The 24,821-nt window shown below is 40.0% G+C and overlaps 1 protein-coding gene, 1 long non-coding RNA gene and 1 other non-coding gene across 3 annotated transcripts; 1 reads left to right on the plus strand and 2 right to left on the minus strand.

Moving 5' to 3' along the window:
• Positions 1–1,110: 1,110 nt before the first annotated feature.
• Positions 1,111–14,692, plus strand: SNRPC (small nuclear ribonucleoprotein polypeptide C). Its single transcript, XM_069564165.1, has 6 exons — positions 1,111–3,964; positions 4,314–4,356; positions 8,031–8,139; positions 10,247–10,336; positions 11,683–11,787; positions 14,345–14,692. The coding sequence occupies exons 1-6, from the start codon at positions 3,957–3,959 to the stop codon at positions 14,467–14,469; spliced, it is 480 nt and encodes a 159-aa protein (XP_069420266.1). The 5' UTR covers positions 1,111–3,956; the 3' UTR covers positions 14,470–14,692.
• LOC138426085 (U7 small nuclear RNA) lies at positions 3,061–3,123 on the minus strand. The gene has a single exon (XR_011251511.1). It is a non-coding gene; the product is annotated as a U7 small nuclear RNA (small nuclear RNA).
• A 2,934-nt stretch (positions 14,693–17,626) lies between the features above and the next one.
• LOC138425822 (uncharacterized) lies at positions 17,627–24,132 on the minus strand. Its single transcript, XR_011251413.1, has 3 exons — positions 22,450–24,132; positions 18,770–18,828; positions 17,627–17,873 (listed from the first exon to the last, which is right to left on the minus strand). It is a non-coding gene; the product is annotated as an uncharacterized lncRNA (long non-coding RNA).
• Between the last annotated feature and the right edge of the window lie 689 nt (positions 24,133–24,821).

Here is a 24,821-nt window from a genome sequence, read left to right on the forward strand (position 1 = left end):
GAATATCCCACAAAGTGTTCTAAGGCATTTCAAGCTCACTTGGGATTTTCACCAAAGATCTAGGGGAATGAGGATAACAAATAAGCTCTCTTAGTTGCCTGTGACATACAGAGGAAAAGTGTGAAAAGCAATCCTTTACAAGATGGTAGGGCAATGGCACCCCACTCCAGTACTCTTGCCTGGAAAATCCCATGGATGGGGGAGCCTGGTAGGCTGCAGTCCATGGGGTCGATAAGAGTCGGATACTACTGAGCGACTTCACTTTCACTTTTCACTTTCATGCATTGGAGAAGGAGATGGCAGCCCACTCCAGTGTTCTTGCCTGGAGAATCCCAGGGGCAGGGGAGCCTGGTGGGCTGCCGTCTATGGGGTCGCACAGAGTCGGACACGACTGAAGCGACTTAGCAGCAGCAGCAGCAGCAGGGCCATAGGCAAGCTGTGAGGGAGATAACCCCTTGGAACTAAAAGTTGATAGTTGGAAAAGAATTTCCAGACACAGAGTATTTCAGAAAGGAGTGAGCTTACTGAGAGCAAAGAGTGGAGATAACGCGGATACTTCGAGCACTGCGGGCTGACCTTTTGACAGACCAGGGAGTCGAAGGGACACTGTTGGAACAGTGGGCCAGCTCAAGGGAGAGTCGACGCTTTTCTTGGGTTGGTAGCCCACTTCTATAGTCTCAAGACAGAAAATTCCGACTGGAAGGGTGGCATTAGGTTAGGGTGCCATAGGGTGAGTACTGGGATAGGCATTTCTGCCTAATATGGGGTCAAGGAGCTGGCTATTAAAGATCAGGGGCGCTTTTGGCAATGGTTACAGTGGGGTTCAGTCAGTTCCGTAAATGACATTGGAGATGGGGTCCAGATCTGTGGCCCTGGTACAAGGCCTTGAACCTGTGACCTTGGGATAGGACTCCACAGTAAGGTCATCCTCCGAGTTCCGAAAGAGATCACGCTAAGTATTTATCTTTTGGATACTGACTTGTTTGCTGTGTCGGGTCTTAGTTGCGGTGTGTGAGTTCTAGAGCACAGGAGCTCAGTAGCTATGGCACCCGAGCTCTCTAGTTGTGGCATACAGGCTTCGCTGCATGTGGAATCTTAGTTCCCCAACCAGGGATCGTACCCATGCCTTCTGCATTGGAAGGTGGATTATTAACCACTGGAACACCAGGGAAGCCCCAACTCTACGTATTTAAAACTGAGAATTAGTTTATGTAGATGTTAGCAGGGATAAAAAGTGAAACAGAGAATAGTGAAGTAACTCAAAGATGAGAAATAGCAAGCAGTTACTGCCTCCCTTAAACTGAGAGGCAGAAGAAGGTCATGGTGTCACCATGGGGCTGGGATCATCTGCTAAAAGTTGGAGCCAGAGAGATAGGAGGAGAGAGCTTGAGGTTTGGGGGTGGGGATGGATCCTTTGTTTGGGGACAGGATGAGGGTGGGGATACTCTGGCTTCTTCCTTGATCCGTCCAATCTCCAAAACTGTCTACCATTAATGGGGCCCAGCAACTCAGTGTGGTGCCCAGTCAGCCCAGGAGTCCAGGACATGTAGCCTTTCCTTATGTGGTTGGCCCCCCGCTGCCATACTGAAAAGAGCTGAGGAAGATGAGGAATGGATTTGAGGGTAAAACTGGCCCACGATCAGGACAGAGAGGAAGGAGGAAAAAAATCAAAATATAACTCACAAACCTTTCCCTTCAAGAATAATCAACTCAGGCCGTCTGGATGAAGGTGGGTTAGTAGTATTGTAACATTCAAGCCCAGACAGTCTCCCCAAAATGTTCTTTATAGCTGGTTTGTCCAAACTAAGATCTAACCCTGGACCACACACTACATCTGGTTGCTATGTCTCTCAAAAATATTTTAATGTAGAAAGACACATTTTTTTTAAACTTAAAAAGGCCAGTTGTTTTATAGAATGTACTACCTTCTGAATCTGTTCACTGCCTTTTGCTTTCCTTCAGATCCTCTTGCTTATCCTACTATGTACTTTATTAGATCCAGGTTAAGTATTTTTGGAAAAAATATATCATAGTTGATGGTGTCTATTAATGTTAGCCTCTGATCAGGAAACACATAATAGTTGATTGTTCCACACTAATGACAGTAAAATGAAGCACTGTACTAGGGGCGGTGAAAGCCTGACAACTTCATTGAGCAGTTAACTTCTAAGACCAGAAAATAAATTCTGTGGTATATTTAACCTTGTTAAAGCTCAGTTTCCTTGTCTGAAATATGAATAACAGAGTTGTTGAATAGATTAAATAAGTAGTGCATTTAAACTGTGAATGAAAAATGTTGCTTGCCATATCAACAAACAAAAGATGTTGTGCCATCAAGCCAGCAGCCACTGCAGGCACTCTCATTGTGCACACTGAGTGGATTCAGGGTGGAGAAAGGCAGGCTACTGGCCCTAGAGAGTTAAGATGCATATCAGAGGAATAATTTCAATATGTCCAGACTCTTGCCTCTTCCCATACATAGAAAAGTGATGAATTCATTAACTTGAGATGTCTGGTTTTCTTTAATTACTTTTGATTTTTTTTCTTTGCAAAACTCCTATATATTCTGGCTCCTCTCTTACCTGTTCCAAGCAGTCCCTCAGAGGCTGTCTTCTGGGTTTAAGCTCTCAGTTTTGTCCAGTAAATTAAACAAAACTCTCAACTTTAAGGCTGTGCTTTTTTTTTTTTCAGTCAACAAAAGCACCTAGGACATAGTCAACTTTCAAATAAAGCACCAATTATTATTATTTTGGTTGCAACTGCACCATTGATGAATATGGAGCAAAAGAAGCAACAGCTCCTTCCAGTTCCTAACACTATTTCCCTTTTCTGAAAGAAGGGTCAGGTCATTTTGGAGTCTGATACACCAGGCAGAAAGTTTTGCCTTGTTATTATAACAGGTTATATCTATGGACAAGCTTTTTTTGTTTTTTTTCCTTGCCAGATACTTGGCTCAGTTCTCCTACCAGGAATTGAACCTGGGCCATGGTAATGAAAGCCCAGAATCCTAACCACTAGGCCACCAGGGAATTCCCTGGACAAGGGACTTTTTTTTTTTTTTTTGGTTTTCCAGTGCATACCAGAAAAACCTGCTAGACAATTTCTAAAAGAGTTGCAACACTGGATAAGTGACTTCTAATAGTTTCCTCCTGTGTAAAGATAATTTTAATTAGTGGAGGGCTTAGTATGCACATTGTAGTGAATTCTGTACAAACATTTCCACATCTAATTCATCCTGACTCCACAAGTAAGAACTATTATCCATATTTTGCAGATGAGGAAATTGAGGTTCAGAAAGTATAGTAAGTATACTTATATGCATATGCAGCATAGCTAAGAAGCAGCGACCGGATTTGAAACTGGGGTTAATGAGCTCACAAAGAGACGGTATGTAGACCGGCTTCCCCCTGGGTTTCTTGTTTTAAGAAACTTAGCATTTCTCAATTGTCATTTTGTCAGGAAGTTTTCTCTGTTTTAGTCCAAATTGGGCTCTTTCATGCTTCATTCCCTCCCTCCCTTATTGTATTGCAACTTGGCCCCATCTAACCCACCACCTACTAACTCTATGGTCTTCCCCAACTCGAGTATCAGCTCCACGAGGGCAAGGATCTTTGCCTGTTTTGTTGACGGCTGTCTTCTCAGCATTTATACCAGGCTGAACATACTTCCGGGAAGATAGAGAATGTCGGCTTCGAGACCGACTACAGAACCTCGCCGCGACTCTCGGTACTCCCTCTTCCCGCCCTCATCTGGGTGAGGAGACGAGCAGGACAAGCCCCGCCCCTCGCCCCGCCCACGACGCGGTTACTGCCTGAGCAACGCAGCTGGAGGATTGGATGACTGGGATTGGATTTCTGAAATTGCGTTTGACGCGTCACTTCCGCTGCGTCGGCGCTGGCTGAGCGCGTCACTTCCAGGCGGCGCGGAACGGAGTTGCCAACGGCCTGTGGAGCAACATGCCTAAGTGAGTTTGGGGCCTATACTTGGGTGTTCGCGGCCACGGTTACTAATTGTCTCCCTGCGAGAGAACCAGAGCGGGTTCTGGCTCTGGTAGACTTTGGGGGAGCGAGCGGGTCAGGGGAAGGAAGGACGACCCGGATTTCTCGTTACTCCTTTTCGAGGGCGGAGGTGGAATCCGCAGAGGTAGCCAAAAAGCTTGACTTGTGTCAGGACGTTTTGTTTGATATCTTCATACCGTGAATACGTCTTTTACTTTATTTTATATTTCAGCTTCAGTGACTAGCAGCTCGGATGGGCATCTATTAACTGGTTGTCATCTTCTCGTTTTTTCTCTACCCCCCTCCTCTTTCCAGATTTTATTGTGATTACTGCGACACATACCTCACCCATGATTCTGTAAGTAGTGGTTCTTTGCTTTTTCAAAAAACCGTATGCCTGCCATTTGCAACAACGTGGATGGGCTTAGAGGGTATTATTCTTAGTGAAATAATGTTGTCAAAGAAACATACTCTCTGTTATCACTTATACGTGGAACCAAAAAAATAAAGCAAAACAGATGTATATAACAAAACAAACAGATTCACTGATAGAGAGAAAAGCTAGTGGTTACCAGTAAGGAGAGAGAAGTGGGGAGAGGCAAGATAAAGATAAGAGATTAAGAGTTTTAAACTACTGTGTATAAAATAGATAATTGTACAACTCAAGGGAAATATCAAAGCCATTATTTTGTAACTTTAAATTTATTTGTAAATTGTATGGCCTGTGAATTATAGCTCAATAAAACTGTTACTTTTTTTTTAATAAAAGGAAACCTAAGCAAAGCCTTGTATGTAATAAATAAGATTTTTAAAAAATTTTGTAATTTCTGCTTTTCATCTTGCTAAGGTTTGAAGGCTACTGCTTGAAGAAACTACTTGGGGTGTTTGTTTTTCCACTCTTCCTGTAACTGTGTTTATAATTCAAAGTTAATCTTCCATCAGTCAGTGTTTTCAGTGGAGACCCCAAATAATAAAAGCTTTAGCAAGTTTAAAGATGAAGAAAAAAGTCTGTGACAAGTGAAAACTAGGAAAATGTCCTGAGGGTCTAATATTTGTTTGTGTCAAGGCTCTCAAGTGTTTGACTGACTAAATTGGAAAGAAATGCGTACATTTTGAGGAGAGTATTTTGATTAAAAAATAATTAACAGATAACAACAACAACTAGATTGACTATTATGTCAGTGTTGCAAATGCTTTACAGTATCATTTTGTTTAATGCTCATGATAATCCTATGAAGTTAGTATTATCTCCCATTTTACAGAGAGGGAAACTGAGGTAGCGTGGATAAATAACTAGATGTTCAGTTCAGCTCAGTCGTGTCCCACTCTTTGCAACCCCATGAATCGCAGTACGCCAGGCCTCCCTGTCCATCACCAACTCCCGGAGTTCACTCAGATTCACGTCCATCGAGTCAGTGATGCCATCCAGCCATCTCATCCTCTGTTGTCCCTTTCTCCTCCTGCCCGCAATCCCTCCCAGCATACAAAACCATTAAGTTGTGTAGAGGTGGAAGATGAGCCAAGCAGTCTAACTCCAAAGCTTCTATGCCAGCAGCTCTCAAGTTTTTTGTTTCACAGTCCCTTTACATGCTTAGAAATTACTGGATGGTAGGTTAAATGATTTTTCTCCATTAAAATTTTCTGTATTTGAAGTTACTTAAAAATATTAATTCATTTACGGTAATGATAACAGAAATAACACTTTGAAAAATAGCTATTTTCCAAAACAAAAAATTTAGTGTGAAAAATGGCATGAACTTTTTGGACTCTTCTGTAACATCTGACTTAATTGTCTTCTAGTTTAAATCTAAATTTGTCGCATCTTGTTTTGGTTGAAGTATATGAAGAATCCAACCTCACATGTATGTAGGATCTAGAAGCACTTTAATATCATTTTGAGACATTTGTGGATATTCTTTAATATTGTGTTACTGCACCAAAACTCAACACATAGTTGCAGTGTGGAATCTAAACCATGTCAAGTGGTCTTAACTTAAAACTCACTCGTCTGTCTTGCACTTTGAATGGTGTCTGTGAGCCACACCTTGAGAATTGCAGCTCTCAACTTTTTAAATCAGAGACCTGATTAAACCAGAATTCAGTCATGATGTCATCATGAATAGTAGCTGCAAGAAGTTAACTGATTTCTCTGTTGTCACTTCATTTGGAATTCTAACATATGGTCAGCTATAATTCAGCATTAGTAGATTTATGGAATATGTATTTCTTCCTCCTAAAGAAATAGTAGTTGTAAATATTATATTACTACACATTGGAGGAGACCTCTTATTCATTCGGTATTAGTAGTAGCTTGCCTGCAGAGCTCTGTCTTTTTTGTTTTGTCTTTGTGTCCCTAACCCCCTCTCTAAGTCAAACCCTTTGTCACAATTTTCTGAAGTTTGTGTGGGAGGCTATGCCTTTCTACCCTTTTCCAGGGTATTTTGTCATATACTCACTCTGGTTGCTAATGCTAGAATTCAGAGACTGGAAAAGTCTCTCTTTATAATAAATATCTCTTTATAAGACATATCAGGAATCCCTATAATACTGTTTTTCTAACAAGATACCTTGTGAAAATAAGTTTCCACGGTGACTGGAGCAGTCCCTGTGGTGGACTTTGAAATGTATAGAAGATTCAGTGCTCTAACTTTTTGCTGGTTCTTAGGCATGACTTTGTTATTAGGCTTAAGGCATCATTGTGGTATTAGTGTAAGCAGTGACTGGGAGACAGGGAATGGTATTAATATTTTGAGATGTACACCAGTTTCTGAGATACACGTGGCTTCTGCTCCCGTGACAGTGGTCATATCTGCTACGGCTGAAGCAGTCATGTGAAGAGAGGTAAGAGGGATGAAGGCAGTCATGAGGTGCATCTGAATGCGATCTGGATTCCAGGCCTTGGTTTGCTACTTACCATGTGTTTTGAGACACATCTTTAGGCATAAATAGAAGATGATAACCTTGTGATTTTTAAGATCAATTTTATTGAATTACATATATTCAGTTAAATGCATATATTTTAAGTGTCCAGTTTGATGATTTGTCAGATGATTACAGCTTCCTGTATGCATCAAGACATAGAACATTTCTGTCACTCCAGAAGGTTCTCCCGTGCTCTTTTGTAGTGAGTCCCTGTGCACCCTGACCCTGACTGATCTGGCTTTTATGACTAAAGATCATTATTACTGATTTTAAACTTTATATGAATGGAGGCTTATATACTCTGTATGTTTGATTTCTTTTGCTCAGCATGGTTTTGAGATTTGTCTGTATTGCATATGTCAGCAATTCATTCTTTCTGATTAGTATTTCGCTGTATTGAGCACATGTGGTCTTATAGAGACTGAGGCACTACTTGTAAAGTACGTAGCATGGTGTCGGGCACGTAGTAAAAGTTAAATAAATGTTAACTTAAGACAAAAGGTTAAGTGTGTGAAGTTTATCTTATGTCAGTTTTATCTCAATAAAACTTATATGAGCTAAAGGTCTGCAAGGGATTCACATAAAGTCTGTATTCTAGACCTATGGTCCTTTAAAAGACCATATTTCCGTAAACTGTTATTTAAGTGTATGTAAGCTATATTGTTTTTCCATAGAATAACCTAAGAAAGGACACTAACCTGATATTGTGTTTTAGATCAGTGGATTGCAAACTTTCTTCACATGCCAGATTGTAATTATTTTAGGTTTGTGGGCCATACAGTCTTTGCTGCAGTTACTCAACTCTGCTGTTACAGAGAGAAGACGTAGACTGTCCATGAACAAACGAACACCGCTGTGTTTCAGTACTTCTTTTCCACAAAATCAGGTGGCTGGCCCATGGGCCATAGTTTTCTGACCCCTGGTTTAGATAATAAATACAGTAGGTAAATTACCACAGTACATCGCTGGAAAATGTTTTTAGTGATGCTTTGACACCCAGCTAAAGCTGCTAAAGGTAGTGAGGCTACCTACAAAAAGGTAACACTTCAGAAGATTTCTGGGTTTGGATGATTTGTTTCGTTAACTGATAACTACCTTTTTGTTTTACAGCCGTCTGTGAGAAAGACACACTGCAGTGGTAGGAAGCACAAAGAGAACGTGAAAGACTACTATCAGAAATGGATGGAAGAGCAGGCTCAGAGCCTGATTGACAAAACAAGTACGTTGCAGTCTCCTGTTCTGGTGGGGTAGAATGGTCCCATTCTTTCTTGCCCCTCTGTCTCTGTTGTTTTCCAGAGAAGCAGCTCATTCTGAATGATAAATAGGATCATTCTGATGTGCTGAATGAAAGAAGTGGAAAGTCATTGGTTTCTTGGGGACATAGGAAAACATTAATTTTTGAGGTTAGAGCAATCAGATATTGGTTAGACTAGGAAGTTGGGTAGAGAAGAATGAGTGGTCTAATGTTTCTGTTGATGTGGACCAGATTTTGTAGGAAATTTATAACCTCCTTTATTGTGATTCGTAATTTTTAGATTGGTTTTCCTGTTACAGTAGGAAAAGGTAGAGGTGAGTTTGTAGATCTCTTTGAAGAGTTTGAGAGAACTTATTCTTCCTGTCCTGACAAAGATAACTGGTCACAAAGGAGGTAACTGATATGACAGAATAGTCTGGATATGTTTTGGACTCTGGCGGTACATGTTATACTCGTTTAGGAACATTTTTGTTGTTTGGGGTGGTAAGGTACAGACAGAGATACTGTATTTTTATGTTTGATCATCCTAATGTATCTGAAACATGGCCTTTTCTAATTGTTCATTGTACCCACTGCTGGCAGGCAAATGTGGACTTTGATCATGGTTTTTTTTTTTAAGTAAGACTGTCATGAAAAATTTTAAGCTCAGAAGGAGGAGAACTTTAAAGAAAGAACCTCCTGTGACTGCCACGCATGTATCTTTCAGCTGCAGCATTGTCTTGTTTATACCAAAGTTCTCTAACTTAGCACTGTTGATATTTGGGGCCTGATAATTCTTTGTTGGGGGCTGTTCATGTGCTATAGGCTGTTGAGCAGCAACTCTGACCTATACCCACTAGGTGCCTGTAGCTCCTAATATCTCCATGCACTGCCTAGTGTCCATACAGGGACAAAATTGCCTCTTGTTGAGAGCCACCAGATACCTTCATCTACTTCCTTTCCCCTCCTAGATTGTTAAGGGGCAAATCTCAGAAATTATCTCATCTGGGAAAAAAATGTAAGGATGAGTAAATGTTTTTGATGAAAAACTTAGAGGAGAAGAAGTGAGCCCTTGGGATGGACCTGATGATGTTCACGGGTGTGTTGAGTCCGCCGCTGAGCCAGTGGCATTGCCACTCCCTCTTGAGTCTTCGCAAGCTGCCCTGTGCAGGATGTGGGAGGTGTCCCGATTGGAAAAGCCTTTATTGGGGGATATGAACCCTTAGGGAGAACAGGTTCTTAGGGGGCTTGTGAATAGCTATTCATAAATCTCTACTCTGGGTCATTTTTTGCATCTGATGTTCATGAATTATCAGTGATCTTGAGTGATTTGACCTGCTTTGCACTAGTGAGGGTAGAGTGGAATTGGGGAGTGTCTGGGCTGCAGACTGCACTGACTTGAGAAAGGCATATTCAGTATTTTAGTGTTTATTTATGACTCTTTTTCCCAAGACAAATATAAACAGTCTTCAGTTTCTTTTGTTTTCATTTGCACGTGTTATTAAACTGTAATTGTATTCAACATTTTTTAAAAATCATAATCTCCTTCAGAGCAGGCTCTTGGCTTTGAATTTGAAATCTTTGTTTCTTTAACATCTCTTAGCTCAGTGCATTAATTTCAAAACTGGTAAACCAAAATGGCGTATTGTTTTGATGCAGGAAAGCATATACAGGAGGGACTGAAATTTTACAAAGTCTGGCCTCTGGGCACTTGTCACACATTTTTCAAATAAAACTGAGCAGCTTAAATTGAGTATAAACTACATCTGCAGATTAAAGATGACTGCTGCTCTTTCGTAAAACATTTATAGGTGGGAGGTCACTCATAGTTAACTAGTCTCTCATAGTTATTTAGCCATAGGAATGCTGTGAAATAAAACTTGGTTAAAAAACCCAGATCAGTAAACCAGTTAATTGCAGTTTTAGCTGGTGAGTACTCAAAGTTGATTTTGACCATGGTGGTGTAATGTTAGATGAAAGATTTTTAGAGTGAAATAATGAGACCATTAAAGATTGAAGAGAAAGTGGTTATTTTAGTAATTAAATGGGTTGTTGAATTATTCACTGTTGTTTTTGCTTACTCTCTCCAAAGCTGCTGCATTTCAACAAGGAAAGATACCTCCTACTCCATTCTCTGCTCCTCCTCCTGCAGGGGCAATGATCCCACCTCCCCCCAGTCTCCGTAAGTTTATAAAGTTTTTACCTTAATAGGTGTAACTGGGAGGATTATCCTTGATTTTGTTAGATTATCTCACAGTAGGCTTTCAAATGCTCATTAGATAAATGTTGTTGTTCAGTCACCCAGTCATGTCCGACCCTTTGTGACCCCGTGGACTGCAGCAAGCCAGGCTTCCCTGTCCCTCACCATCTCCCGGAGTTTGCCCAAGTTCATGTCCGTTGCATCGGTGAATATATAGACAGTAATAGATGACAGCTTCAGTGGTATAATTTGTGAAATATCTTTAGAGTTACATTCTTATTGCACTATTGCTAGGTCTCAAGTGGGTCTGAGACAGATACAATGGACAGCTCCGAATGTACCTGTGATAATGAGCTGATGTATAAAGAGGTATTGCTAAGGTATTAAATTGTTTACTGCTATGAATGCAACACTGGAGGACTGAAACAGCTGATAAACTCCTCAGTCTCTCTCCCAAATTTGTAACCCATCTAACACCGATATATATACCTTGAGAAAGACAAAAATTGCATAGTTAGGAGTGGGTCAAAGGACTCTTCTGTTTGGGAAGATTTATTATTTCTGCAGAACAGACAGGTGGAGATAGAATAACTAGGCCTAAGTTCTTTGTCCTTCCTGTAAGGGTTCAGATTGAAATTGAACTCAGAGACCTAAAATCAGTCCTGTAAGTAATCATGGATATAAACAGAGAGAAGTAGGCTAGACCACTAGTGACCCACCAATCCCTTCTTGGAATCTTGCCATCCTGGGATCTCATCAGGCTCACAGCAGCTTAAGGTCATCTCTCTTCCCTAGTCTGTCCCGAGTGGCTGGCACGCAACTCCATTATTTTTAATAGTAGAATAGGCAGTGGTATGAATGTACATAATTAACCTCACCGTTTTCTTATTGTTGGATATGTGAGTTGTTTCAGATTGTTGCTGTCGTAAAAGATTCTGTCAGGAATATCTGTATATACATTATCATATTTCCAAAGACTCTCTTAAACCTAGGTTTTGACCTGAAATTGATATTAGATACTTGTAGCTTAAGATCATCTGTTTTTTTTTTTAACAGAGGGTAGAGTTTAAAATTTAAAACAGTTGGAATTTAACTTGGGGAACTTATCTTCACTTTATACTTCTGTCTGGGCAGGCTTGTTTTTAGTCATAAAGTAAGTATAAAGTTTTGTAGCCAGCTGATTTTTGTTGATCTACTATTATAAAACAAATCATAAAAAGTTACAGAATTATTGCAGAATTTGAGCCAGGTCATGAAGCCCTGTTTCATTAAAAAGAAATTGTTAATATACAAGAATATCTCAATCTGAGGCCCATTTTTTATTTCAGCGGGTCCTCCTCGCCCTGGGATGATGCCTGCACCTCACATGGGGGGCCCTCCCATGATGCCGATGATGGGTCCCCCTCCTCCTGGGATGATGCCAGTGGGACCTGGTAAGTTTGGGTCTCTTTCCTTCTTGGATGCTCCATTGTGTTCTAGCTTTCGATTTACATAGAATTCTTAATTAGCTGTCTAAATGTACTGCAACAAATTACATTTGGTGAATCTATAATAGTAAAAAAAAAAGTACTTGGTTTATCACTGTAATTGGATGGTATCCAAAGACCTTGTGCAACTGAAAGGAAGATAAGCCTACCTCTGTTTTTCTTCTCCTCTGACCTCCTGTTCCCTTGCCCTTCCTGGCTTTTGGCTGTTTATGATGAGAAGGGTGGATGCATACTGAGGCTGCTGCTTTCCTCAGTTTTGGTTTGGAGCAGAACTACCCCCCTATTGCTAATTTAATCTTTCAGGTTAACTGGGTTAATTAGTATTTATGAAAAAGGTCTTAGGCCTGGTAGTTTTTTATTCAGAAGAGGAAAAAAAACCTTGTACCTCAAACATTTGATTTTAACATAAACATAAATGTACATTGGTTTGTAGTTTTCTGCCACGCAGTCAGGGCCTTTGCTTTGAAAATGAATCTACTGACTGGGACACCATATGTTTCTTGCATAAACCAGTAAGCCACACTCATAATGCATCCTTTACCAACTTTAGTTTCATTTTTCTTTGAAGTGGTTAGAGACCTTGTGAGGCAGATTAGTTCCTATTTTTTATGATCTTCTCACCTACCAAATTTGTGAGTACATTGGGGGGATGATTTGCCTGAGTCTTTCTTAGTAATCAGCATAGTTTTTACAGAAACAGTTCTTTTTTTGAGTTCATATTTCATTGGTTTGTAGAATAAATATTTAGAGTACATACAACTGACATAAGAAGCCTACACTCCAACTGATAAGACAATATAGTAGATTCCTGGTCAGAAGCGATCAGTATGCTTGATGTGGGTGTCATTTAGGGGGGGAAAGTTTCGATAAAATTCCTGCCCTACTGGCTTATAAATCCAGAACACAGTCTAAGTGATTCAGATGTCTTTTACATTCTTAAATTGGGGTCACAAATTCAGATTCCTAGAAGGGTTAGAGATGTGAATTGGGAAGTGCTTTGACTCACATAAAGCTTCTAGAACTCAGTGTCAGTGTGTGCTTGACATTTGAGAATACAGGCTTGGTGTTGCCAGTTTGCCTGAGTATTTTGTTGTTATTTTTAGCCAGGATAAAATAATAAAGTTATGGGATTTCATTTAAAATAATTGAGTAGTTGGGGAGTTGGCAGGGGTAAGAATGGGTGGGGATAAGGTAAAACAAAGTTCACCACGGGTGGATAATTGTTGAAGCTGGTTGATGGGTACATGGATGTTCATTATATTCTTTTTACTCTGCTTGTGTATGCTTGAACATTTCCATAATAAAAAGATGTAAAAAGGAATACTTGTTAGTTACGAGACATACTAGTTGCCAGTGCTGAGAACTGATTAAGGGTTAATGCACTGTGGAGACCGAAGAAAACAAGTTTTCAGGGGCCTCATTTTTAGTCTTTGTGGGTCAGTTTCCTGTAAGAAAACGCTGAATACAGGTTATGTTATGGAGGGAGTTTTAATAAGATATTTAGAATTTTAATATTTTCTGTTTCTGCTGAAATTTATCTTAAATTTTGTACCTGTTGGATTTTGTGTTTTTGCATATATTTGTGTTTTGCTTTTTGTGATAAGGCTATTTTCAACTTTAAATATAGTTTTCTCTTGAACCATTATAATCAAAATGATTTAGTTGAAATTAAATAATTAGGTAAAATCTGATATTTAAAAAGAAGCTACGTAAGATGAAAATTATGAGGCATAATAATATAATTAATATCGTGAACCCAACACCCAGCTGAGAAAGTGGAACATTACCAGTCCCATGAAGCTGCCTGTATTCCTCCCCAACCCTCACCTGTCTGCTTGCCCTCCCTTCCCTGGCTCATTTATTTGGCTGGTATTATATTGATGGGACACTTAAAAAAAATTCATTTATAGTTTTTGAAATGCATTAGAAAAATCAGATTGTGTGTGTGTGCTAATTGTTATAAATCACGTTATTGCCTATTATTTTTCTTGACTTGAGCTAAGTATGGTTACTAACAGGTTCTCAGCATGGGCCTCCTGCTCACCTTTCCTACAACTCCGAACAAACGCTTAGTGGTAAGACTGTCCTCTGTGCCTGTGTACATTCATGAACTAGCTCCTGGTTATATGGTGCATAGAAGTGATTAAAAGAGCTGACTGAGTAACATGTGACTTAGCTGTGAATTTCCCTGAGTGAGAAAAAAGGTCAATTTAGGGAACTGGTCCCTGGTGATTTCTGGAAAACAATCTATTAATAGTTTCCCCCTTACTATCATTAGATCATGATTCCCATATGGTTCTTGTGTTGACCTTTTTGTTTTTTGTTTGAGAATGTCTGAGTAATTTACAGATGTGATGGATTTGTTGCATTTCTTCTGTCAAGTATGTCTTTTTTCCAGCATTTTGCAGGGGGGGGCTACTTTTTTGTCTTTAAATGAAGTCCCATCAAGCTCTCCTAAGTAGTATTTTTGACTCTCTTCTTTTCTTTTTTGTTTTGCCTGCAGCTCCTGGAATGAGGCCGCCTATGGGAGGCCACATGCCAATGATGCCTGGGCCCCCAATGATGAGACCTCCTGCCCGTCCCATGATGGTCCCCACCCGGCCAGGAATGACCCGACCAGACAGATAAGGAGATTGGGGAGCCTCTTTATATCAGTTTTGTATTACTTGTACTTCACCAGGAGATCATGGTGCTGTGACTTGGGGTGTTTTCTAACAGCATGACAAGGAAAACTTGTTCCCCCTTCCTATCAGAGAGAGTAGTTTTGGAGGGAAGTAGTGGGACAGAAAAAACAATTTTCATTTGTATTGTGAAATGTGAAAATAAAATTGTCAACTCTTTTAGTTAAAAATGTGTTCCCTTTTTTCCTCCTTTCTGTATTCTTTTTCTATTATAACAGAGATTCCTGTTGTCTTTCTCTAGCTCATTCTCCCTTCAGGATACCCTCTGCCTGACGTTGTTTTCCCTTAGCTGTAGAGTGGGTAAAGTTTGCTTGTGCAAAAACTGGTAAATCCAACACTTGTAGAGCTTTTGTTGATTAATAAAGAGCACCTGGTTAATTTTTCATATTAATAATACTTTGTGTAGTAAGTGGACAATTTTAATTTAAAAGAAGCATAAACTTTTATGCTGAAGTAGGGAAAAAGGTTTCACAGAGAGTGCATGTCAGCTTGGCAAGAATTGCCTTAACCTCAGCTTCTCCTTTCACTCAGCTCCTCTTTTTCTTGGGCCTCATATAGAAAATTCTCTATTAGTAATAGAAAAATTAGGCAGATTTTCATGGTGAAGAAAGGTATCTTGAGAACATCATTTGTTATGTCACCAGGCTATAAAAGGAGGATATTTTCAGGGAGCCATCTAGAAAGTAAGCCATTGCCACTCTTCAGCTTAGTGTAAAATCTAAACTCCTGTTTCATATTACAGGTGGGAGTAAACATTGTTATAACCTCTGGGGAGGGCAGTTTGGCAGTATCACTCAGAATTACAGTGCTTATGTCCTTTGACTTAGCATTTCCAAGTCCAGGGAACAGATTGAGCCTATAGATAGATGTGTATGAAATGACATGTGTACAAGATTATAGCAAAAAACTGGAAATCACATAGGTGTCTGATGAGAGGGGACTGATCAAAGACATTACATCCACATTGTGGCACATACCATGCATGTTGAAACAGCATAAGGAAGTTCTGAACTGACGGGGAAAGATTTCCAAGATACACGTTGTCCCGAATCTTGGTTTGTTCACATAACAATGTCTTGTTTGCTGCTGTCCTTTTGTGAAGGAAATACCTGTATATGCCTGTGTGTGCTTAAAGGATCCCTGGAAGGACAGTTCAGCAACTGGAAATACTGGTTGACTGTAAAAAGTAAAAGAATGGCTAGGGGGCAGGGATGAATGAGAAAGGTTTGCCGCTTTTTTGTATCTGTTGGATTTTGAATCATTCTCTATTGAAAAAACAAAACAATCCACCTTTGCCCTCTCAGGTTATTGTTAAACATGATGCTATGGCAGAGGGTGCCCTAAACCAACAGTTTACAAACTGGCTGGTGATCAGAATTATGGAAGACCTTTCCCAAAGTAAAGAGTCCAGATTTGGGGACTTCCCTGGTGGCCCAGTGGACTTTCCCTTCCAGTGCAGGGGCGCAGGTTGAATCCCTGGTCGGGGAGCTAAGATCCACATGCCTTGCGGCCAAAAAATCAAAACATAAGACAAGAAATATTGTAACAAATTCACATAAAGATTAAAAAAAGATCCCAGATTTTGATTCTACATATCTGGTTTGGGCTTTGGAAATTTGTCTTTCGAGACAGCTCCCTAAGAAATTTTGATTATTCAGTGGGTTTGGCAAGCTCTGTCTTAGGATCTATTATACTCAAGAATATAGCTGTATATATGCATGTGTGTTTATAATTTTTAAAAGATTTGTAGCTAGAAATTTAAATGACGATGGGTTGATTGCTTTTTTCCTAGAAACTTGTGAATATTTTGAAAAAAAGCTAATGTAGGCAAATAAACCACCATATCTAGGTAAATGAGATTAGAAAGAGATTAGATTCTTTCAGCAAGATGATCTCTATGCTCAGCCTCCGTAGAAGCTAAGTCAGCTTCTTAGTCTGAGCCTTTGTCAGGACTACTTGTTGCTTTTTAGTTTTTTTATTGTCACATCTCTTTAAGGAGGACTTAAGTCTCAGAAATTGATAGTTTGTGTGTCTTTTATAGCTTACATTTGTTTTGAAAATCTTCTGTAGACTTAAGGATTTATTAGGGAAAACTATGCCATTTGAGCTTATATGTGACTTAGCAAGTTTGTGGTTTGGATGGCTCTGTCAGGTGCAGGGTATAGAGCCTGTGGATACACAGGAAGCCCACAGGTATCTATTTAGGTTTTTAAAAATAGTCTCAGATACTAGGAACAACCCAGGTTTTCCTAAAAGGAAGATTTTTCCACAGTATGTTTTTAGGGTTGAATATCTACTCTAGAAACATTTCTATAGAGTCTTTGAAATAAGTGTTCTACAGAGTTTCAGGAAAATAATATGATAACTTAGAAGTTTTAACAGGGAACAAAAGTGGGAATAAATAATTCTAAAGGCTTTCTTTTAAATTTTATTAACTCCTAGGGCAAACTGTTATTATAATGAATGATTATCAGATGTTTCCTTTGTAAAAGGCGTAAACTTGGTGCTATTGCTTTATGCCTTTAGACATCTTGTTTTAATTCTAAAATATGAGTCAGCTGTGATGGAAGCATCTGTATAAGTGCAGACCAGAATCTACTAGATACCAACTGAAGAAATTAGGGTCAATGTGGGATAACATACTTGCTTCCTTCTCTACGGGCAGATCCAAAGCTATGAGGAGGGCAGTTAAAGTCCAAGGTGTCGTCATGGTCTGCTGTCTGGCTTTAATGGTGTGTCCGCATGCCAGGCCCCTGAATTTCAGGCTGCATGAGAAATGGGATCCTTACATAGAGCTGCAGGCTAACTTGGTCATCCTGTATGGAAAAAGTCCAGTGGTGATTAAGTGTGTGTTCCATTTACATAACTTCAGTCAGATGGTTTCTTTCATTAGGTGAACAGAAGGAAAAAGCCTGGCTGACCTTAGATTTCCATGACAGAAGTGTCCCAAAGACTTGCCTGGTATATTGTTTACATGAAAACCTTAATAAACATTAACTAAATGAAGACGTTTCTTTCTTTCCTAATGAAAAACATAAAGGTTAGTCTTTCTGGCACGGGATCAAATACAGCATCTAGAATAGTTCATCAGACAAGTGCAGGAATAAAATAAACTGTATGTTGTTTATTGTTGTTGCTCTTTAAGGGTCAGGGTGTGTGCTCAGTTACTCAGTCATGTCCCACTCTTTGCAACCCCACAGACTGTAACCCACCAGGCTCCTCTGTCCGTGGGATTCTCCAGGCAAGAACAGTGGAGTGGGTTGCCATTTCTTCCTCCAGTGAGTCCTCCAGACCCAGGGATCGATTCCTTGTCTCCTGCAGATTCTTTACCACTGATCCATTTGGGAAATCCTTAAGGGTCAGGGTGGTAGATTTCACACTTACAGAAAAGTTGAACTACACAAGCAACATTAATCTATCCTTTGACCAGTATCACCCATCACCTTTTGTTAGCTGTTAGCGTTTCACCTCATTCACTTTATTATTTGCCCTCTGCTCTCTCTCTCTCTCTCTTTTATTTGGAACCATTGGAGAGTAAATTGTTTATATCATGCCCTTTACCATAAATACTTAAGTGTGTATTTCCTAGGAATAAATATATTCTCTTACACACTGTGGTTTTAGTTATCAACCTTGATTCAATAATTTAATCTACCAACCATGTTTCATATTTGTCCTTGTGTTTTTTTTCCCCTTTCCTATCCTTTTTTCGGGCCACATCTCTTTAGTCTCCTTTTAATGTAAAACAGTTCCTCAGCCTCTCTTTGTCTTTTATGACCATCTTTTGTTTATCTCACCATCTTTTGTTGAATATTCCTCACGCCTCACTTTGGGTTTGCCTGATGTCTCCTTATGATTGCATTTGCGTACATGTCCTCAGTTGTATCCCTGGGATATCATATCTGTAGGCAGGCACATAGGCATCCCCCCTTGTTGATAAGAGTAATTTTGATCATCTACCAGGTGATTGTCCAGTTTCTCCATACTTGTTCCTTTTGAGTAAGTATCTTTCCCTGGCTGTCAATTAAGAAAAGCCCATAAGATGACTTACGTCCTTATCTAATGATGAGACTTTGAACTCAGCGCAGAAGGCCAAGATCTCAAAGCCCTTTATAAGTGCTTAGCTTTCACAGTGACCCTTAGAAACAAGTCTCTTCGTCCTGCCCTCCTCTTTGCCTGTACATCACATCTACTTTTGAGGGATGGTTATTGAAAGAATATAGAAGTAAAAGGACAAAGAATTTTACCTCTATAATCAAATGCTGTATTTCTCTCCTCTTCACCCTCTTTAAGTCTCAGGCCTCTGCTGGAGAGAGAACCATGTAAAGAGGTCAAAAAGAAGAAAAACAGTAGAGCCTAGGGTGGCAGTTAGACATACTGATTGCTCACCCTGGTACCTCCTACTGTCCTTAACAAGAGAACATCGAATTTTTACCTGGATGCATGGCCATCTGCAATGAGTAGCACATTCCCCATAGCTTGTAACTAGGTGAGGCCATGTGGCAAGAGAGAACATGTCTTTTTTTCTGTCCTTTTCTGCTGACAGGAATGTGGATATATGATGTTTGCTTGAAATGCAGGCAATATCTTGGACCATGAATTGTCTACTAAAGATGGTATTAGCAAGGTAAAAGGAGCTGCTGCTGCTAAGTCACTTCAGTCGTGTCCGACTCTGTGCGACCCCATAGACGGCACCCCACCAGGCTCCCCCGTCCCTGGGATTCTCCAGGCAAGAGCACTGGAGTGGGTTGCCATTTTCTTCTCCAATGCATGAAAGTGAAAAGTGAAAGTGAAGTAGCTCAGTCTTGTCCGACCCTTAGCGACCCCATGGACTGCAGCCTTCCAGGCTTCTCCGTCCATGGGATTTTCCAGGCAAGAGTACTGGAGTGGGCTGCCATCGCCTTCTCTGGGTAAAAGGAGCATAGGTCCCTAAATGATTGAAGAGCTGCCATGTTCTGCCTACCTTAGACTTCTTTTATGTCAAAGAGAAGTAAATATTGAAGTCACGCATTATCTTGAGTTTTCTGTCACATGCAGCTGAACCCACCTGACTGATAAAAAAGAGCCTATCAGAGGAAAGTAGTACTGATGGGCTTAGGCGACTTCCCTAGCAGTCCAGTGGTTAAGACTCTGTGTTTCCAGTACAAGGGGTGCAGGTTTGATCCCTGGTCAGGAAGCTAAGATCCCACATGTCACACTTTGCAGCATAGTCTCCCTCCCCACCCCCCTACAAAAATTGCACTCCTGCTAGAAAAGCCTGCCTAGGGTGTGCCACTGTAATATTGCTCTGAGTTTGGACACTCTTGTCGGTGGTGGGAACACAATGGTAAAAGAAAATTCTTCTCTTTTGGAGCTTATGTTCTAAAGGGGGAGTCAGACAATAAACAAAAATACCAATGTTAGATGGTATGTGCCATGAAGAAAAAGGGGCATCAGTAAGGGGCATGGGGAATGGCAGGCAAGGAATAGGTCTGTGGGAAAGACATGAAGGGAGTGGTGGTTGGTAGAAGGCTGTGCAGATGTTTAGGGCACAGGCTTTCCGATATGTACCGAGACCTTGAAGCAGAGTCTGCTTATTCTTTTGGAGGAACAGCAGCAAACAGCTAAACTGTTGGCAGTGATGGACATTTTATTATCTTGGTGGTAATAACTTTACAGGTGTATAGTGAAAGTCACTCAGTCGTGTCCAACTCTTTGTGACCCCATGGACTATACAGTCCATGGAATTCTCCAGGCCATTCTCAAAAGGCTCTAGTGGGTAGCCTTTTCCTTCTCCAGGGGATCTTCCCAACCCAGGGATTGAACCCAGGTCTCCTGCATTGCAGGCAGATTCTCTCCAGCTGAGTCACAAGGGAAGCCCAATAATGTATTAAGTATGCTATTTACCCCCATTAAATTTTAATAAAGTAGAATTAACCCACTGAAATCATGTTCTAATGTCACAGTAAGTTGGGAATTGCTGAGGCAAGCCACAGCTATCAGGAAGCAAACTAAAGACAGGTGGGCATGAAAGAATTCTGATGGTCATAAGGCAACCAGGTATTTTAAGTAAGTCTATGCAGATGCTGAGTATAAAAGTTAATCTTTGGGAACTTGGGGGATTTCATGTTGTTGTTCAGTCACTAAGTCATGTCTGACTCTTGTGAACCCTTGGACTTTAGTCCGCCAGGCTCCTCTGTCCATGGGATTTCCCAGGCAAGCCTGCTGGAGTGGGTTGCCATTTCCTTCTCCAGTTACACGTGTATATGTGTGTCAAAAGTTTAAAAATTATATACTTTGAATAATATGTGTTCTATGTCAGTCATACCTCAAACTTGTTTTTAAAAGTTATAACTACCACAAACTAGAAACTACTCTCAAGAATCTTTATAGACAGTGATACCAGCTCTTTGCTATTCAACCCTTTTGTTCTTGAGTTTTCTATAAAACTACTTTTCCTTGCTTGTATAGTGTTATTGTTCTTTGGCCATTGTGTCTGTCCTTTTTTGTCCCATACAAAGCACACTATGTACAAATGAATGATTTTTTTTTTTTAACTGCACTGCATGGCTTATGAGATCTCAAATTTCCCGAACAAGGAATGAACCAGGGCCACAGCAGTGAAAGAGCTGATCCTAACTACTAGACCACCAGGGAACTCGCTAATCATGAGTTAAATTTTTAAAAATATTTAAATACGTTTGTTTATTTGGCTGCATGAGGTCTCAGTTGGCAGCATGTGGGATCTCTCATGTGGTGCACATACTCACTAGTTGCAGTGCACAGGCTCAGTAGTTGTGCACAGGCTCCAGACCACATAGGCTTAGGCATGTGGGATGTTAGTTCCCTGACCTGGGATCGACCCTGTATTCCTTGCATTGCAAGACAGATTCTTAGCCACTGGACCACCACCAGGGAAGATCCCCAGTCATGAATTTAGAGATGTAGCTATCCTGCCAGGCAGATGAGGAAAGCTGCTCTTTCTGAAATACAGTGATTACCTAGGTGTTTTAAAAATGTATGGGTTGTAGAATATGGCTCACAATAAAAATGAATGAACTTTGATAGAACAGTTTGGATGTATCTCAAGGGCAGTATGCTGAGTGAAAAAAGCCAGTCTCAAAGGGGCATCTACTGCATGATTCCATCTAAATAAATAACAAAAATTATTGAGATGAAGAACAAATCAGTAGTTGCAAAGGGTTAGGGATTGTGTTAGGAGTGGAGATGGGGCAGCCGAGAATGACTGTAAAGGGGTATCATGAGGGAGAGCTTGGTGGTGGTGAAATAATCCTGTATCTTTATTGTGGTAGTGGTTACACAAGGCTACATATCATGAATGAGAGTTATACACATGCATCCACAGTATCAGTTTCCTGGGTTTTATATGGAACTGCAGTTGTGTAAGATACAACCATTGTAGGAAAGTTGGTGAAGTGTACATGGGGCTTCTCTGTATTATCTTAATGACTTCCTGTAAATCTATAATTATTTCAAAATTAAAAATTAAAAAAAAATGGACTTCTGCTTCCAGAAATATAGAATAGGTGTACATTTCTCTATTCCTACTGAATACAACTAAAACCCTGCACATTATATACATAAAAAGCAAGCATAAGAGAGACTTCCCTGGTGGTCCAGTGGTTAAGAATCTGCCAATGTAGGGGATGTGGGTTCGATGGCTGTTTAGTGAACTAAAATCCCACATGCTGCAGAACATCTAAGCCCATGCACCCTAACTAGTGAGCCCTTGTGCTACAGCTACTCAGCCTGCATACTCTAGAGCCTGTACTCACCACTAGAGGAGCCCCCACACACCACAGCTAGGAAGAGCCTACCTGCTGCAGTGAAGCCCGTGTGCTACAACAAAGACCCAGTGCAGCCAAAAAATTAAAACAACAACAGACAAGCATAGGACACTCGGAAAGGCGGAGAGAAGAAGGCTGACCTGCTACGGAACTGTGACCCAAAGAACAACATAATGAGCTCTCTGGATTTTCTGTTTGCCTCAAAGGTGCCAGACTTGGAGCTGAAGGAGTTGGAACCAGGAAACTCCAATGGGTAACAGACAAAAATACACTCCACGAAAAGTCTGCTTCCTGTAGCCAAAGAAACAGAAAAGAGGTAGCTGAGCAAGTCAGAAAACTTTTAGACAATAACCACTCTATTCCAGCCAAACACCACAGAAACTCACCCTACCCCAACCCATGCCACAAAGACCAAGTGGGGAGTTAGATTTCCACCCTTGTGAGGTTACAATGAAGTGCCCCAAACTCCTACCAGGATGGTGAGAAAAGAGCTTGGATTATCATTCCCATCTGGCAGTAACAGGGCATTGCCCCCTCTTGACTGAGATGTCAGAAGACGCTGAGTCAGAACTTTTAAGGACTTTTATCAATGTCCAGTGGTGATGAAGCTGTGGGGAGCAGTAACAAGGCACTCCGCCACTTTCCCGCTAGAGAAGTATTAGCTGAAGCTTGCTGAAGAGCCAGAACTTTAATGTTAGCCCGGCAGCAATGAGGAACTCTTTCCTTGGGTGTCCAAGGAGGCTAACTGGGCAACCTGGACTTCTGTTTCTACCTGATAGTAACAAGAGAGCAACTCACCACTTCTGCATTGCAAGGATAAGTTAGCAGAACAGAGCATTTAAATAAGATTCAGAATCTCAGAACATAATATGAAACTATCCAGATTTCTATCTAAGATCACTCATTGTACCAAGATCAAGGAAGATCTCAAACTACATTTCAAATGCAATTAATACCTGTCAACAGTAAGCTGATAGCGCTCCTGGAATTATTAGACAAAGATTTTAGAGCAGGCATAATGAAAATGCTCTAGTGAGCAAAAAGATATAAAGAACCAAATGGAAATTTTGGAACCTCCAAATAAGTAAAAAAATTCATGAATAGTCTCAACAAGACACAGTAATCAGAAATAATCAGTGAACTTGAAGGTAGAACAATAAAAAATGCCCAATATGAACAACAGGAAATAGACTTTAAAAAAAATAAATGAACTGAATTTTAAGGACCTGTGGGTCCCTGAAAATCTAATATTCAAGTTATCAGACTTCCAGGAGGGAGAAAAAGGAGAGAGCCAAAAAAGGTACTGCAACAAATAATGGTTGAAAACTTCCCAAGGGCTTGCAAGAGAGATCAACACACATTTTCAAGAAGCTGAATAACAATCAGGATAACTCGAAGAAATCTACATAATTATGAAAACTGAAAACAAAAAGTTTGAAAACAACCAGAGAAAATGACACCCTACTTTTGAGGGGAAACAGTTTGAAGGACAGCAGATTTATCATAAAAAACCATGCATGCCAGAAGGAAGTGGCAAACAGATTTCAAGTGCTGAAAGAAAAGAATTAACCAGTCCAGAATTCTATACCCTGTGAAAATAATGTTTCAGGGGCAAATGGGAAATAAAGATGTTCTCCAGTGAGAGAAAACTAAGAGAATTTGTTGCCAGCAGATATACTGTAAAAGAATGACTAGAAGTTCTCCAAATAGAAAAACAATAAATGAATGAATCTCATCAGGATGGAAAAATATGGTAAGCAAAACTACAGGTAAGTAAGTACAAGAGATTTTCCTTTTCCTGAATTTTCTAAATTACGTTTGATGGTTGATGCAAAAATCATAATACTGATTAATGCAGGTATAAACGTACATAGAAGAAATATTTAAGACAACTAGATCTCCCAGAGAAAAAAGGAATATAAAAGGTAAGCTTTTTATACTTCACTAGACTGGTAAATGGCAATACCAGTAGATTGTGATTAAGTCTGCATAAATAATATAATAACTAGAGAAACAATTAAAAAACATACAACTAAAATTTATAAAAGCTATACACTCAAAACCACTATAGTTGTCTTACTTCAAAACTTACTACAGAACTACACTAATCAAGACACTGTTACTGGCATAGGATTAGATATATAAATGAATGAAATAAGATTTCAAAAATAGATCCATACTTTCATTGGTGATGAATTTTCTTTTATTATTATTTTACTTCCAGTTTTGTGATATAATTGACATACAGCACTGTGTAAGTTTACAGTATAAAGCATAATGATTTGACTTATATTTTGAAATCATGACTGTAGTAAGTTTAGTGAACATCCATCATCTCATGCAGATACAAAACTGAAGAAACAGAAAAAATTTGGGGGGAATTCCCTGGTTAAAAATCTACCTTCCAATGCAGGGGGCATAGATTCAATCCCTGGTTGGGGAACTAAGATCCCACATGCCACAGGACAACTAAGCCTGTGTTCTGCAACTAGAAAAAGCCCAAGTGCTGCGG

This window comes from Ovis canadensis, chromosome 20 (assembly GCF_042477335.2).
Source record: "Ovis canadensis isolate MfBH-ARS-UI-01 breed Bighorn chromosome 20, ARS-UI_OviCan_v2, whole genome shotgun sequence".
NCBI classification, from domain to species: domain Eukaryota; kingdom Metazoa; phylum Chordata; class Mammalia; order Artiodactyla; family Bovidae; genus Ovis; species Ovis canadensis.